At 49.5% G+C, this 17789-nt stretch overlaps 1 protein-coding gene across 9 annotated transcripts in view; it reads right to left on the bottom strand.

The window, feature by feature from the left end:
• CACNA1E (calcium voltage-gated channel subunit alpha1 E) overlaps positions 1-17789 on the bottom strand; it is a 454989-nt gene that overhangs the window by 340966 nt on the left and 96234 nt on the right. For all 9 annotated transcript variants that reach the window (XM_057507926.1, XM_057507931.1, XM_057507925.1 and 6 more), the window contains exon 2: positions 16592-17036. In XM_057507926.1, the coding sequence (XP_057363909.1) occupies positions 16592-17022 (431 nt within the window). In that variant the 5' untranslated portion in view covers positions 17023-17036. The remainder of the gene's footprint in view (positions 1-16591; positions 17037-17789) is intronic.

Below are 17789 nucleotides of genomic sequence, written 5' to 3'. Positions count from 1 at the left end.
AGAAAATCTTTGTGGAAACTTTTAAAACATGTTTTCATTCATGTCTTGTTTCAATCCAAGCAAGTGTATGGTGGTGTGGGACATTCTATAAACCACCAGGTAGACCCAGGGGGAAATCATGGAACAAGATCTGGAGGAGTTTCCCACTGATAAAAATTAAACAAGATCCTGCCATTTTGTTTAGGGAAATTTTCTTTGTTTGATACTGGATCTAGCTTAAGTTGGAAAATTACAGTAAGACAAATGTGTTACTTTTGTTGCCAAACATAAGAGGCAATGCTGCATTGTTTCTTGCTTTACAAGGTTCCTGCAGCTGAGAATATGTGTTGCCTACCCAACAGCCATTCTCTCCTTTCTTCCTAACAGAAGCATGATTCTATAAGGGACAGCTTAGTGCTCTACCAATAAAACTACATTTCCCATTACCCTTTTCACACAAAGAAATCATGTGACACATCAGGAGGAGATACACTCAGAAATTACTAGTTTGGGGATCTGGGCAAAGTTCTTCTGGAGGGAGCTGACTCCAATGCCATGTTTCCTTTTTGCCCTTTGCCCTTCATTTCTTTCTGCCTATGTTTTCCACAATGCTGGACATAGATCTACCACTTGGGACCATGACCACACTAAAGATGACTAGGTGGAATGACCTTGATTACATCACGGAACTGCTTCACCAGCCCCAGACTGCCTCCTCCAGACTTCCTGTAATGAGAAAAATAAAACCCCAATTTGTTCAAGTCACTGTACTTAAAAGTCAAACTCAGTTTCTAAACAGGAGACCACAAAGGCATCTGTATCTGTCCATCACATGGTATGCAACTATTTTATGAGAAGACTTTCAAAAAGCAGGAACACTCCCAAATCTCAGGTGCCCAAGGCAAGAACCTCATCCTGAAAAGTCCTAGATTGCCAAACAAGAGAGGACAGATGCAGCTGCAAGACCTTCCAGAAGCCAGGGGCCCTGTAAGTGGCCTCGCTTTGTGGCTCAGTGCAGAGAAAGAAAATGGAAGTGTTGCCTCTGTTGAGTAACATCAAGCACCCAGGGTCACTAGCATTTCTGTTAGCATCCTGAAGCAGGTCACAAAGGAATTAGCACCTACCCCATTTTTCCTCAACTTACAACTCTCTGAAACTCACAGATCTAGCCATTCAGTCAGTCTCTGGTTTTCATGGGTTTAGATCATGTCAATACCATCTCAAAAGAATTCATATTTTGGAAACTTCAACAATGTCTTCAAAAAGATACTACATATGTCTGAGTTTTGGGCCACCAAAACCAAGTCAAAAGTAACTAGATAGCATAGATGACATACACCCTGATGCATCAAAAAGCACTCCAAAATTCCAGCTCCTTATTCAAGAAAAACAGCAATGATCTTCCACTGAAATTTACTTTCAAGCAGAGTTTAAAGTTACATTTTGGTTTTTTTGTGCAATTTGATTTTTTCAGCAAACGATCACTGATTTCTACATTAAAAGTTGGGTGAGAAGCATAATTCTTTGAAATATCATTTTTCTATTTTATGTATGTGAAATAAATCAATAAAACAAATTATAGGCAAAATTGTCCATGTCCACGGCAGTGTGTATGTGTATGACATGTGCGTGTCTCTGGGGTGGGGAGAGCTCCATAGCTTTCCTGGGATACATGCAGAAATCCCTAATGTCAGCTGCAGGTCTAACTAACCATTGCTGAACCTACAGAAAGGTAAGTAGCCTTGTTCCTTTGTAAAAGTCTCAGTCCCTTAGCTATCTGGAGACTTTACGTATTTATAGTCACATGGATTTACAAGGTCCATCTTCAGCAAAGTTGTAAGGTAAATGAAATCATTAGCTCTGTGTGATTTGGGGTAAGTCATTTGATATCTCTGAGCCTCCTCTTTCTTCCATAACAACCCACCAAGTTGTTAAAAACTCAAACTAGATGAGGTAGTAAATGTGCTTTGTCAACTACAAAATGTTCTAGAAATGAAATGTTATTGTAAGGCAAACATTGTCCTGCAGATGAGGAAAATGAGGTCCAGGAAAGCTAAGTAATTTACCCAAGATCAGATAATGAAGAATTGCCAGAATCAAACTGGATTCAAGTCCAGGTAAGAGTCTCTTACCCCATTATCCAGGCCTCAGCCTAAGGGGCATGAATCATCATCTAGGGAGCCCTGTCACCTTACTTACATGTACAGAGACCCACAGCCTCTCAGAGAGGTTTTAACTGCCTTCACAAAGATCCAGAAGAGCAGCCTACCCCCAGAAACAAGTATGTGGATGTTATCAGGAGATAGTCTTGGACAATCCGCTGTGTCCCAGGAAGGATGATAGAGGGGCTGCCCTGACACAGGCTGGTACAGGTGCCTGCCACCCCTGTAACCACAGGTCTAGGTCAATAGTTCTCAAGCCTGGCTGCACCTTAGAATTCCCTGAGGAACTGTAAAAGTGTGTGCATGCATATATACACATACAGACAGATGTATCAGTGCCAAGATGCCACCAAAGTGTAAATGAATGTGAATCTTCAGAGTAGGAGTCTAGACACCCACATTTTTTAAAGCAAACTGGGAATAAAGAAAGGCAGGGGCCCTGGGTGGCCCTCTGTGTAAGTGGTTTTTCTGCTTCCCAGATGCAGCCTGGGGGAAGCAGGACAGAGGAAGACTAAAGGTTTGTCTTTCCCTAAATGTTTGTATTTCCCAAAATTCACATGTGGAAACCCTAATCCCAATGTGACTATATTACCGGTGCAGCTTTGGGAGAAAACTAGGTCCTACAGATGGAGCCTCCATGAATGGGATTAGTGCCCTTATAGCAGGAGGCTGGCGGCTCACTCTCTTTCCACCGTGCGAGGACATAATGAGAAGTCTGCAGCCAGAGGAGGGTCCCCACCAGAACCTGACCATGAGGCCTCTCAGATCTCAGCCTTCCAGCCTCCAGAACTGTAAGGAATAAATTTCTGTTGTTTTTAAGTTACCCAGTTTGTGGTACTTTGTTATAGCAGCCCAAATGGACTTGGACAAAGACCAGTGGTAAACATTAGTGGAAATGATATTAAGCACTTCATGAAGGCACGAGAATGAATGAGACTCATTGGTAAAGGTACACACACAGAAAACCTTGAGATATCATTGTCCTCAACCCCAGAAAGATTAAGAGATGTGGCCAAGCTACTGAGTGACAGACCAGAGCTATCTAATTCCAGAGACTTTTCAGTTTTCACTGTGCTTCTGGAAACATCTGACACGAGCCTGAGATGACAGAGCCAAGCACGGACACTGGGGCAGATGATCCTCACTAGCGAAAGTGGGGAAAGGCTCAGATCCTCCACCGAGAGGTTTCAACCATCTCCACAGGCATGGGGACACGTCACAGCAGAGGGAGCCCCCTTGGAAAACAGGTCCTGGCTGATGTTCTGGAAGGTTCTGGCCAGTCTCTGTGCCTCTGCTTTCAGGTAAGGCTTGGCTGAGGGGATGGTGGATGCAACCTCTGCCCCCGCCCCCCTGCCGGCCCCATGGGGTGCAGGAGCCACCAGACCAGCAGCCCTCAGAGCATCACACTGGATGCTGTGCCGTGCCCCTCCAGGACTGCAGGTCCTATCCCCCAGCTACTGGGAATATCGTTGGCACAAAGCCCACTGCTCTCAGTCCAAATCTGGAGTTGCCTTAACGAAGCTGGCTGCCTGGATCAAGGTCATGACACCTTCCTGGAGCGGTCTGTGTCCAACGACTGGTTGATGAGGTACTAGAAAGACCTGGCCTCTTTGCCCTAACTCAGGATGACTTGGCAGACCAACCCCACTTCAGAGCCCCCCACTCCCACCCCGTGAGGTCACCTGAGGCTTTGTGAGATGCATCACAGCCTGACTTCTCCTTCCACCCAATCCTGCTTCCCTCCCTGCCTCTCCCCAGGTGTTGATCTCCAGAGCCCCCAGCCACCAATGAACATCCTGCACACTCATCCTGTATCAGAGTCTGTCTCCTGGCACCCAGCCTGCAACACGCAGCCCCACCCGCCTGCAGCAGGGTGGGAACAGCGGCCCTAGAGAGGTGGGCAGAAGGGCAAGTACCCTGGGAACAAACAAGAGGACAGAGGACACGCTTGACAAAGCCTGGCCCTCAGCCAAGCCAGGGCCAAGTGGACAGGAGGCCAGAGGCTGGGGCAGCATGTCAGTCCCACAGCCCATAGCCTACTTGGAAAGATGGGGAGTCGGGGGCATTGGAGTAGAAGAGAGCTGGGTCCCAGCCAGGGGGCCTAATGATTTCACCTGTAGTCCATCTGTCAAACAGCTTACAAACATGGAAAAAAATTATCTTCAGCAAATTGGAGTTCCTCTCAATATACAACTAAGATTAGCTCTATGCTAAAGGGATGATGAGGGAACAGAGGCCCAGAGAGAGGGAGTGATTGACCCAAAGGCCCCCAAGCTTCCAGGTGCCAGAGCCAGGACTAAATACAAGCTGTCAGGCCCTACAGTTGGTGCTTTTAACCACTGGGCTCACATTGCCTCAGTCAGCAAATGAGGGCTACCTCTAATCCACATTCCAGAGCCCAGAGAGGTGAAAAGGCTTGCCCAGGGTCACACAGCTCCTCTGTGGCAGTCTTCTTTCCAAAATATTTCTTGAGCAACTCTGTATGATATTGGCACTGTCCCAGTGCCGGATTCACTGTTATGCCTCTTGGGAGTATATTTCAAAAAGGGGAAGGAGGAGCTAGAACAGTATTTATGCCTCTGCAATCTCCCCAGGCCACCTCCCCTTTGAAGGAGCCTGTGGTTTGAAGGCAGGGCTCCTCCCTGAGACAGCGGCACCCAACACAGCGAGCAGGTGTCACTCACCTGCAAAAGAACCAGAATCACAAACCTGCTACCTGGGCCTGAGAACAGCACACACCCACCAGCAACACCTGGACACTAACCCCCAGCTCCTTCCTCTACCCGCAGCCCATTTCTCTCCCCTCCCCGCCAGCACGAGGCACAGGGTTTCCTGATGCAGCTTTTGAATTCAGCAAGCTTCTTGCAAGGCTGCCCCCTCCCCACCCAGGAAGACTCCAGGGTCCCCCTGCCCCGGATGCCACAAGCTGAGCCACAAGCCTCCCCACGCACTGCTCTGGCTCTGGATAAAACCGAAGCTGTCAGCATGCTAATTAGCAACCAGGAGACGCGGGCACACCGGCTGGCAATTAAGGACTCCATCTTTCTATTTCCTGCTGGCATATTATTAATTCATTGGGCCTCTCCCGTGGGGCCGGACAGAGAGCACAGACTGTGAAAGTTCACATTTCAATTTGAGGCTGAGATGAGAGGACGGGTGTTGGGGAGAAGCATCAGTCCTCAGGGGCGAGGGCACAGTGCAGCCCCTAGAACTCCATCCTAGGAGAGGGCTGCACAAACCCCCTGTGGCTCGGCCACGCGGAGGACTATGCAGCATGAATGAGACATTAGGGACACCTTTCTAGAATCCCTCCAGGAAGATGCCCATTATCTAGTGTTAATTTTAATAAAGCAAAAGAATAAAAGCAAAATGCAGACCTATAGGTGTAATATGATTCCATTTTCATGGCAGAAAGAAAGAAAGGGAAGGTCCTGTTTTTCCCAGCTGAAGCATAGAAATAAGGGTGGGGGGCACAATGGGTGGTACTGGGAGTGCGTTGAGATGAGGAGGGAAGGGGAATGACGGACTTGACCTCAGTGTACTTGAGCTGATATGCTAAGTCAATGTGCCCCCCACAAAAGAGAACAGACCCCACCTAAGCATTTCTGCATATTATTTCTGTAGTCTCAGAACAGGAAGGGAATTTTCCTAACTCCTCCCTGTTTTCTTTATAAATTGGGGAAGGGATGTGAGCTTCCCATCACTAAGATCAGTAGGTAATGAGATTAAATCTGACAAGAGCCATGCGACCAGGTGGTGGAATTTGTGCCTTAATACAGACAGTCTGCCCTGAGGTTCCCAGGTAAGGGTGGGGGCAGGAAGGGAGGCAACAAAAGGACCCAACCACGTATTTCTTCATTCCTTCTTCACTTTGGCCTCTGTAGAGCAAACAAGGAAGAGAGAGGTGGTGAGAGGGGCCAACGGCCAAAGGGAGGAAGAAGGCGGTCGGGCAGGGTAGGAGCAGACTGCGGTGAGTCCTCATTCTGAGGAGGTGCTGCCCCTGCAAACAGCAGAGTCTAAAGGGCACAGCAGACCGGCTGCACGGCTGGGTGATACACTTCGTTCTCTGCGCCTCTGTTCTCTGGCTTGGATATTAAATGTGATCATATGAAATGCAGTATGTAACGGTCTTGTTGATCACAGTGCCTGGAATGCTGCAGGCACGGTATGTGTGTGTGTTCTTCAGCACTGAGTAGTTCTACATGTGTCTTCATCCCTCCCGTCCCATCTCAGAGGAAAAAGCCCTTGACTCTCCCACAGCCACACGTCCAGGTGAGCTCTTTGAGGATGGAAAGGCTGTACAGGGCAGTGAGGTTTCCGGGAAGTCCTGGATGGAGCCCAGAATCCCGGGTGCTCCCCTGTTCCACAAGGCCCTTCTGGCTCTGGGGTCCTTACCTATGACACGATGGGTGACCCCTGGGCTCCTCCAGCCCATTCAGGCTACAGAGCATTCTGTGAAAAGCTTCCAACTGACAGACTGTAGCTGCAGTTCAGAGAAATGACCACGAAGGGGCAATACGAAACAGGAAACGTTATCTGCAGAAAAAGGGGAAATGGTGACGAACTGTGCAGCCGGCACTAGAGGGTGCCGCTTTTGCCATTATCTTCAACAAGGCGGCTCGGGGAGCAGAACCGCTTCCTATCTTGACATGTTCAGGAAGCTGAACAGTCTCCTGAAGACACCCAGGCACGGCCCCTGCCAGCAGAATGGAGGTGGCCGAGATTGTGGGGAAGGAGACTGACCCCACCTGCCCTTCAAAACAGGGACAAGACTCTGAACATGCCAGAAAGGGAAACGGACATCGTGGGGATACCTGGGCCGCATCAGAACCGAGAGCCAGGCTGCAGTCACAAACTCTTTTCCCCCACCTCCTCCTTCCTGGTTTTGGCCTTAAAGGGAAGAACCAGGACCACAGAGAAACTCTTAATTCTGCTAAGCCCAGGCTCCTGGCACCAACACTCTGGAGGTGGAACAATTCTGCTTCCTCTTAGGGTGGCAGGGCATCGGGGAAGGAGCAGAGGTTGTGCACTCAATCTCTACTGAGCATCAGCAGACAGGAGCTCAGGGCTGGGCACCTGCACGGGAACCCCACTGCCCACACCAACACCGGGCATCTCCCTACAGCCGGGGCTCTAGTGGAAGCTTTTCTAGAACAGCTGGAAGGTTTGAAGAGGGGAAAATGTAGGAAAAGGAAAGTCACTGGAGACCAGATGTAGAAAGAGACCCTTTGTTCAAATCCCTGGAGGACAAAGGATGGGTGGTGAAGTTCCCCCAAAGATCCATCTTAAAGCAGATCTCTAGTTGTCACTGAATTGTGTCAGCTCCCAGGGGGAGCCCAGTTCCCTGGATTCTCGGTGGCTTCCTGTTACGCTCAGAATTCTGAGAAGGCAGGACATATGCTACAGGTTCCTGCTTGGCTCGTGATTTTCAAATGTGTTGTTGGCTAGCGATAACACAGTGTGTTGAAGGCTCATGATTTCTGTGTTCCACTGGCATATGTTCTGGGTTTTACAAGTCTGTTATACTACAGCCCTAAGAGTCTGAAATCCTCATCTTTGAGCAAGGGGGCTGGACTTCACAGGGCTGCAAACTCAGGTGTTCTTTACGGCCAGGCTGGTCATCTAGCAGGAGGGGAGTGGTGGGGACTGTAGTGACCTGAGACTGACTGACTCCCTGCCCTCCTAAGAGCATACAAACATAAATTGTGTTAAAATACAGAATCACTTAACAAAGCACTTCTATTCAACTGAACAAATCCTGACCCTGTGTTTTCCTGGCAATGACATTTCTACAGATTCTAATATTCTAAGAACTAAACCAAATGATGCCTGGTTTTGCCAGCAAATGGCAGCATGTGGAATGACATCCCATAGCCCAACTAATCGGCATGGGGTTAGCTGCCCTTCAAAAGTTCAGAGAGGAACAGGCCCCATGGCTTTTAAATTTCAACTGGAAAGTGTCAAAGTTGAGGCATTTGTTTCCTTAGAGAATCTGTAGCAAATGTTAACTGTGCTGTGAAAGCTGGTGAGAATGTCGGTTGGTTGTCTGAGTTATCAATCAGTCGGGCTGCCCCAGCCCTGCCTCCCCAGTCCACACAGCTGCAGAGCACATGAGAAATGAGGAGGATGTACAGGGCTGGTCCCTCAAGCCTTGTGACTCACCACAGTCCACTGACCTTGCAAGCAGAAGAATGGTTCATGGAAAGCAACACAGGACCAGTTCCTCGTCTGCTAAATGAGGCAGGTGGATTGGATGATGATAGTGATGGCTGATATGCACTGACTCTTCACCATCTGCTGGGCACTGTGCATTTCCTCATTCAGTCACCTGAGGGTGGCTAGGCTGGCGGGGGGAGTCTACCGACATACACAGCTGACCCCAACCCTGACCGCACCCACTCACCAGGGGCTTCAGCAAACCTTTAGTGCCCTGCTGCAGACAGCAATGGCAAGTGGCAGGCTCCTGAAAAGGAGGGACCACACCATAGAGGAAGAAACAACTGAACACTGGACCGAGCACTTCACATGCTCTTCACAACTCAGAATGGTCACCATCCTCGTTCACAATCTTGCAAAGGAGGAAAATAAGGCTCAGAAAGGTGAACTCTTTTCCCAAGGTTGAATAATCCATGGTTCAATGGTGATCAAACAAAGGTGTGAAGAAGGATGGTGCCCAAATGGCCTGCAACTTAATCAGCCTGGTTTTTCATGGCCTGTGCAGCTCCACACCCTGTGGGGCTGACCCCAGCCCAGACCTAGGGCCTTTGGAGTCCTGGGATCTGTGGACTAGATCCAGCAGTCTATCCAGGAGCTGTGCGAGGCTGGGTGAGCATCTAGATCATAATCATTACCATACCAAACATTTATTGACCATGTATTCATTCACAAACATTCACCAAGAGCCCAGGTATCAGGCATTCCCCCCAGCATTGTGCTATGGAGTGGATAAGGCAGGGGGACACTTCCCCACTTGTGGGGGGAGGCAACTGACTGCATAGGATGATGCAACCCAGAGTTACCAGGTGTCTATTTCAGACTATGTGGTGAAGGGTAACTTCTCTGAAGAGGTATCAGTTAAGCTAAAGCCTAAATGACAAAAACGGACCTAATTTGTTAAGATCCAGAGAAAGAACACTGCAGGCAGAGGGAGGAAGCAGAAATAGAGCAAGCATCACCTGGCCTGAAAGAAGGCCAGGGGACAGAGTGTAGGAAGCAGGGAGAGAGTTGTAGGGATGAGGTCAGGATCCACCCCAAGAGCAGGTGGTGCAGAGCTTTGCAAGCCAGAGAAAGGGGCTCAGATTTTACTCTGAGCACAAAGGGAATTTGCATCACAGAATCATGATTTGGTTGACATCTTTTTTTTAACGCCCCTGTCTATTGTGTGAATAGACACATTCCTGGTTACAGCGAAATAGAGGTGTAAAGAGAGAGGTCAATCAGAAGGCCATTGTAATGGTCCAAGTGACAATGGCTTAGAAAAGATTGGTAGCAGTGGGGATGGAGAAGTGTTCAGACTTGGAATATGTTTTGGAGATGTGTTGACAGGGCTTGCCAGCTGACTGAAAGTGGGAGAAAAGGGAAAGAGAAATAAAGGATAATGAGAATCTTTGGCAGGAGCAGCTTGGAGGATGTGGTGCCAGGTATGGAGATGGGCAGGTCTGAGAGGTCAGGAGAGGATCAAGAGTTTTGCTTAGCCATGCTAAGTCTTAGATGCAGAGTAGACCACAATGTGGAGATGCCGGGCTAGCATTTGGTTATAAGAGTCAAGAGTTCTTAGAAAAGCTATATTTGGGTATCATCATTGTGATCACCTAGGGAGACTGTGTAGGCAGGAAAAAAAAACCAGAATAACCCTGGGGCTCAACAACATTTTAAGGACCCACACCAGCATATATGGTCTAATAAATATGGTCAAAATTTAAAACAGGACTGCAAGGTATAATTATCCACCTTGACTGTAAAACTGCAGAGAAGTTACAACCTGCATCAGGTCCCACATAGCATTGTGAGAATCAACCCTAACAAGCATGAATTGGGTTCCTGTCATTTACTTGGCACTGTGTCCTCACTGCAAAGCTTACTAACGAGGGCAGAATTCCGCAGTGGTACAAGACAGGCACTGAAGCCAGAGGGTCTGGAGTGAATCCTCACTAGCTATGTGATACTGGGCAACTAATGTAATCTCATTAAGCCTGAGTTCCCTAGGGTGTAAAATCACATTGTTTTATTTTGCAGATATCTATTAAGTGTCTATTATGTGCCAGGCCTTGTGATAAGCTATGGGGTCAATGGGGAGCAGACAGACTTCTCAGCTTTATAGTCTAGTGGGGGATACAGACATGTAAACAGGCAATTATAATACAGTGTGTGATAAGTACTATGATTATGGAAATACAGCTTCTGTTTGGAGGATGTTGTACCAACCTACACAGACTTTAAAGTTACACATAATTTTCTTTCTTCCAAATCCATATGCAATAATAGTCCCATATGAAATATTTCTGTTCTTTATAATAGTACCTATGTTTTCTCTTAGAATAAATAATACATGCAAACACCTAACACATAGCCAGTGCTCAATAATGGATAGCAGTTCTTACTGAGGTATGGGTTTTTGACCTAGTGCCACCTCTCATGTTCAGGCTCCCTTTTCTCTCTAAATTAGGACTAATAATAGCTAGCTTATAGGGTCACTGTGAAGGTCAGATGAGATAGTGTACATGACAACATTTGGGAAGCTGGAGGGAATTATATTAAAGTATTAGTAAAATATAGTTTCACATCCTCTCGCTAAAGCTACAAAACTTAGTACATGAAGACTACTTAGTGTTATCCAAGAGGTCTTCATAACTCAGACACAGGGCCTGAGAAAACTTTTTAATAGAATCTTTGGGAAAGAACATCCCATACAAGAAAAGCTGTTTCATTTGAATCACCTACTCTGTCCACAGGAAAACAAATATCCTTTACTTCAGGTCTCATCCTACCTCTCATCTCCTTCCCCTATCAGCATTTGGCTTACCCAGCCAAAGACAAAATATCTTGGAAGCCTCCCAGGTTGGTTTCTAGTCTGCTTCATGCATCACTAGCATCCTGAATCAGTGCAAAGGAGGCAGGATTTGTAAAGCCAGTGTGTGTGCACCATGGGCTGTCAGCTGCGTGGGTGGTGGACATGACCTTGGGAGGGGCTGGAGCTGAGGGAGGAGCAGGAAGCTGGCAGGGCCACTGACAGAGAATCCTTCCTGATCTCCTACTGTAGAAATCATGCCCTAAGAAGGGGCCAGGCTGCTCCTGTCCTAGTGCCAGAAGGATCTTATCTATAGAAGTCATGTCGGGAGAAGCCAGAAGGTAGGCAACAGAAAGGAAAAGAAGGCTTCATCTTTCCAAGGTGCAGAGGAGACAGAGGGTCCTGAGCAGCCTTCAAGGGAGCAGAACACAGACATGATACTAACTCTGCTGATTACTCAAGAGGAGGGCCTTGTGCAGTCAGTGACCTGCGCAACCACACAGATGACCCAGGGAGCTCGGCTGCCCCTTTCCCTGGAAACTAGCTGACTGGAATGGTTTCAAGTCCCCTCAGGGCACTTATTTCATCATTCATTCAACAAATACTTATGGGGCCCAACTACATGCAGGGCATTGTCCTAAACTCTGAAGATATGACAAAATCCCTGCTTTCAAGGAGCTTATGCTTCAGTTCAGGGAGAAAGACATACACACGCACGAAATATGAGTGTGTGCCTGCACGTGAGTGTGTCTGTGTGCATCCGGATGTGGGCTGGGGAAATAATAGCAAAGGCTCTGAGAAAAAAGGATGATCAGGAAGGTGTGTGTGAGCAGAGGCCTAAACAAAGCGAGGGGGAGCCATGTAGGTCTGTGGGAAAGTGTTCCAGGCAGAGGCAAAGGCCCTGAGGTGGGCATGGTCTGAGTATATTCAAGGAACAGCATGGGGCCAGTGCCTCTGGGGCAGAGTGAGAGAGGGCAAGGTTAGGTGATGGAGTCAACGATGCCCGGGCATGTTTGGTGGGGGAGAGAGGGTGGCCCAAGGGGTAGAGAAGGGAGACCATGTAGTGCCTGTGGCCTATGCTAAGCACTTCGGGGTTTGTTCTGTGTGAGATGGGAAGCCACCAGAGGGACTGATGTGATAAAGTTCCAAAGACTCTGATGGAAACTCTGTCCTACCTTTCCAACTCCTTTGTGAACCTTTAAAAAAAAAAGGTAAAAGAGGATCCTTAGTTGAAGGGGAGGAATCAGACTCTAGCAGGAAGGAGTAGAGCAGGGAGGCTAGTTAGTGAAGGAGTAGTTCTAATAATCCTCTTGGGCAGGTTACTCCAACTCTCTGAATCTCTGCTGCAAATACAGGGATAACAACAGTACCATTCTACTGTTACAAGGATTAGAGGATTTAGAAGAATGCTGACTATCTAATAAGTACCATCTAAGTGTTTGTGGAATAAAAATAAAAGGTGGCTTAGGCCAGGCAGGTAACAGCAGGAGTGATGAGATGTGATCTGATCCATTCTGAAGGGGCAGCCAGCAGGCACTGGCAAGAATCAGCGTGAGAGAAATGAGGACGACTCCCGCGTTTCTGGCCCCAGCCACAGAAGGAATGGAGATTCCATTACTGAGGTAGGAAGGACCGCAGGAGAAGTAGGCTTGCTATGGCCATGCTGTATCTGAAATGCCTATGGCTATGCAAGGGAAGATGTTGATTAAGTGGGTGGCATCTAAAATTCAGAGAAGAGGTCTTGGCCAGAAATACAAATTTGGAAGCCACCAGTATGTGATGGTAACTAACGGTCTGGGACTGGATGAGATCACTGGGAGGTAGGTGTTGGTGAGAAGAGACAAGCAGAGGACTCAGGCTGGGGCCTGGTTGGGGACTGGGGAAAGGAAGAGGAAAGGAGCAAAAGAGACTAAGAGGTGACTGGCAAGGTAGGAAGAGAGCCTCGAGTGGTGTCACACAGGCTATGTGAGAGAAGAGCTCAAGAGAGCGTGACAGTGACCAAATGCTGCTGACGTAAGGTCAAGAATATGGTCACAGAGAACTGAGGCAGAGACAAAGCATATGAAGAGCTGTTAGCTTGGGGCAAAGGCCTAATGAGAATGGGTTCTAGATGGAATTGTGGGAGGAAGACTGGAGATGGGGAGTACAGGCTGCAGGCTGATAATGCTGTGTGTGCACCAGACCTCCACATGAAGCAGGTGCATGGTCAGCCACAGAAACAGGCAGAAAGGCCTTCAGCAGGGGCCCACATGCAGCAGGCAGTCAATAGATGGGGGGAGCTCATGCAGGCCTCTTCGCTGCTCTTTTCTCAGCAAAGTAGGAAGGCAACTGTGGTCATGAGCTAGGAGTGGGCTGGCAGGAGACAGCAGGGTTTGAGAATTAAGGGAGAAGTGTGCAACAGTCTCTGTGGAGTGTCAGGATGATGAAATGAGAAGTGACCATGTGGTTGGGGAGGGGAGTGGCAAAAAGTAATGGGACCGATGCCTTGGGGATGTCAGTAAGATTAAAGAATCATGGGAATGGAGCATTGAGGGAGTGACCCAGACAGAAAAGAGGTGGTGGTCAGACGGTGGAATTACATCTGAAACAGATTATGGAGCAATAGAGTTACAACACGGTCCAGGCAGGCCACAGAAGTGAGGTCTCAGCAGGCAGCCCAGAAGCAAAGTCAGCAGAGAGAAGGGGCACCAAGAGGCCAGGCTGCAGGAAGGGATATAGAAATCACCCAGAACTGCTGGCAGGAGAAGAGATGGGGAGAGAGGCAGGAGACCCAGAGCTACAATCTTCCTGGAGTGAAGAGGAGTGGCCTGGGAGGCTGCAGGTGTCCACAACAGGACGGAGCAGCACACGGCCCCGTCTGATGAGCTCCAAGGCTGGCGTCTGAGGACTGGCTTGAGCAATAATGGTCTGGATCGGCAGTGAGGAACCACTAGGCAGCCACCCCACCTCCAGACCCAAGAGTAAGAGGCAGTGTGGGGTGGAGGGGGAGCTGGGAGCGGGGAGCAGCTGCAGATCAAGCTGCGTCCTCAGGAGACAGGAAGGTTCCAGTGAACACAGAGGTGAAGGGACTGTCCGGGGAGGAGGGGGTAGAGGATTTTGCTGATGGTGGAACATGAGTTCTAGACAGTGCCCTGCTAGGGACTGGGGAGTTGGGGAGCGGGGGGGAGTGGGTCAGACTAAGGCATGTAGACAGCCATGTGGGGAGGGAGTTTGGAAGGTGAGGAAGAAAAGCAGGGTGGTATTAGTCTGTACAGACTGCAGGGAGGAGGCTGTGAGGGCTGGGGGTGAGCGCGGGGGGCAGGGAGGGTAGGGCAAGGCCACTGTCTCCATCACCTCCCATGTGCTCTTCCACCCATCCCAACAGGCAGGGCTCCCATTACCCTTCTGAAACTGCTCCCTTTAAAGTCACTTGCCCATTGCCAAACCCAGTGACTCCTTCTCCACCCTCCATTCATTTGACCTCTGAGCAACATCCTGCACAGGTGATGACCCCTTCCTTCCAATCACACTCTTCCCCTCTTTGTCCCTGGACTCTCTGGCTTTCCTCCTACCTCCCTGGCCATCCCTTCCCAACTCATGTGTGGGTCCCTCCTCCTCAGCTACACTCAGGAAGGTTGATGTGCCCTCAGGCCATTGGTCTGCCCTGTGTTACCTCCTCATGGACCCGCCCCAGTGGAAGCACAGTCCCCAGCCATCCCCTCTGCCAACCCCAGTAGGTAGCTAGTCTGAGACCTTTATATCCTCCAACTAGCAAAAGTTGAATTTAGAGAATGACCTGAGAATTCTTCACACATTGCTAGTCATGATGAAGCTTGTTTTTCAGGGAGTACTGTATGAATTCTTGAGTTAGGCTGTGTGATAGGCATTAAGTGACGTAAAGTATGCACAAGACCATCCCTGCCCTCAAGCTGTTGTGATGGAGGGACATAAGAACATAGTACTTCTGGGTATGAAGAAATATCAACTGCCAGAGATGCATGGTATTTAAATGGCAATCGACTTCCACCAACTCAGCTGTCAAAGCCGTGATGAGATGACTTCCAAGGCCGTACCTCTAGTTAGGTCACCCTGAGAACTAGACTCAAACCTCAACCCCAAGCCAGCGCTCTTGCCATGGCATCTCAATGAGTGGTTGAGATCAGAAGTTAAGTACTGTGGGAACTGGAATGAAAGGCACTGTGCCACTGTGATTAGAAGCGTGGATTCTAGACTAAATCAATATCAAATGACAGAAACAATGCCATTTGGAGTGACCTTGATAAAGTCACTTAATTTCTCTGTGTCTCATTGGTTAAATGTGGATAATAACTGTACTGATCTCATAGTAATGGTGAAGATTAACGTAAGTTAATATAGGGAAGGTGGTTAGAATGCTGCCTGGCACTTAGAGCTGTGGGAAGTTTACAGCACTGAGAGATGAACAATAGGAGAGAAAGTTGAGTGCTGGGTGCCCAATTCGTCTCTGAATCCCAGAAGCCTGGCACACATCAGGGCTGAATGAATGAATGAATGAACGAATGAATGAACTAACATATTAACATTCAAGGAAAAGACTTCCAGAGATTAGCTAATCTAACCCCCTTTGCACCATCCAGAATGCCCATCAAAACCAGGTACATAAATTTCATCACAACTGCCACCATCAAAAAACACCTATAGTTAGCCTTTCTGCACTTGATAACAGTTTACCAATCTAAGAAAGAGGAGATAAAGTCACACAGAGCACAGGATAAACACACAAAATAAACACTGGCATCCAAAGGATAAAACAAAATCCTTAGGTAGGGTATAAACCTGAGGCAGTTGAGAATTAAATGAAATACTTTCTTCCTTTAATTTATGACTCATAGGAATAAAAGCCCAAGTTCTCGATAGGCATGAATTAGGTTAAAGGCAGCCTGAGACACACCATAAATCCTTTTGTCACACACAAAAAGATCAGAAATAAAGTCATCGGGTCACCGATGTTGCTCAATCTCTTCCATCCACTGAAGTCTTGCCCCAAAATGTACTCATTCCCCCAAGGGTGATACTAGAAAGACCAGAGTTAGCCACAGTTCCAGAAGGGAAGAGGCGATAGATGATCCATGTGTTGGTGGCTTCTCCTTGGTTTATAGAGCTCCTCTTGTCAGGGAAGCTGTGTGAAAAAGACTCCAGCTCTTTCTCTGTGAGATCTTAGCAAAATAGGTGTGTTTGGGGGACAAGCTTGATTACTCGCATTTGACAGCAGGAGACCTCAGTGAGGCTCCACACAGGCTACAGTTAGTTACTGAGATCGGGGCTGCCCGCAGGGCCCTGGCTCAGTGTCAAACCCCTTTCCGCAGCAGAGAACACTGCCTCTGCCTCGCAGGACCCGCCCCTTCCCGCAGGGCCCCGGGCCCCAGGCGGGCCGAGCCGCTCCGCTCCTCCCCGGTGGCCTGGCTGCCTGCCGCCCGGTACTCACTCCCACTCCTTGCGCCGGGCCTGCGGGGTGCTCTGCATCTTGTGCGCCTCGTGGGCCTTGATGATGTCGCGCTGCTCGATGAGGCCCCCACGCCGCCGCTTCATCACCTCGGGGCTCACGGGCAGGAAGGGGCTGGAGCCTGCCTCCCGGGCGGCGCCCTCCCAGCCCGGGCCCTCCCCCTCCTGCACCGGGAAGAAGTTGTCGAAGCCGGCGGTGGCGCGCGGGGAGGCCGGCAGCATGCCCACCTCGTCGGAGGCATCTGCCTCGAACAGGGCACAAGGCTGCGGGCGCCATGCCTCCTCCTCGGGCAGGGCCAGCACGTGGCGGCGGCGGCCTGGGGCCCGCGGCTCAGGGCTCCCGCCCACGGCCAGGCAGGGGGCGGGCTCGGGCAGCCTGCGGCCTGGGCTCGGTCCACGCATCTCGGGCACCATCACAGAACATTGCTCTGCAAGGGCAGGGCGGGCAGGAGGTAAGGGGTGGGAGGGGAGGCAGAGGAGGCAAGGGTGGGCACAAGGGAGACAGAGAAGAGAAAGAAGTTAATGACGGTGCCCTCGAGGGCAAGGCTTGGGCTTCCTCCCTGCTACCTCCCAGGCCTGGCCCAGAAACTGGCACACACTAGGAACTCAATCAATGGTCCTTGAACTCAGAAGCATCCACCAGGGACAAGGCTGGGGGCCAGATGCCAAGCAGACTTGATTCCTGCCCCCGCGAACTTCAGTCCAGAGCAGAAGAGAGGGGTTAAAGATGTAATCATATGCAAGGTGGCAAGCCTTCCAGGGCTCCGCTTTCAGGAGAGGCCAATTCCAAAGGCTGTCCCTCTCAGCGCCCAGCCGGGGCAGCTAGCTGGCTGCTCTCTCCCATTGGTGAAGGGATCCCCCTAACCTTCTCCCCAGGGTCCCAGCTCCTGTGGGAAGCCCCGCTCCATGCCCGCGGCCCTAAGCCCACGCTCTCCCCAGGAACCAGCCACAGGCGGACTGCTCTTAAGGACGGGGTCCCGCATAGGGGTTCCTTCCTCCTTTCCGAATGCAGGCATCCACACGCGTAATGCCTGCATCTGGGAAGCATGGATGGAACCAGGTGCCTCTTCTGGCTCCCTTGAGCCTCATTTTCCTTTTCCATGCCAAGGAGGATGTGGTCAGATTTGCCTCTGAAACACCTTCATTCCATCAACATTGAGGGTTACTGTGTGCCAGGCACA

The sequence above is a fragment of the Manis pentadactyla genome, chromosome 9 (genome assembly GCF_030020395.1).
Source record: "Manis pentadactyla isolate mManPen7 chromosome 9, mManPen7.hap1, whole genome shotgun sequence".
In the NCBI taxonomy this organism is placed as follows: Eukaryota; Metazoa; Chordata; class Mammalia; order Pholidota; family Manidae; genus Manis; species Manis pentadactyla.
Note: the sequence above shows the minus strand (reverse complement) of the source record. Positions and strands in the feature narration are given on the sequence as shown.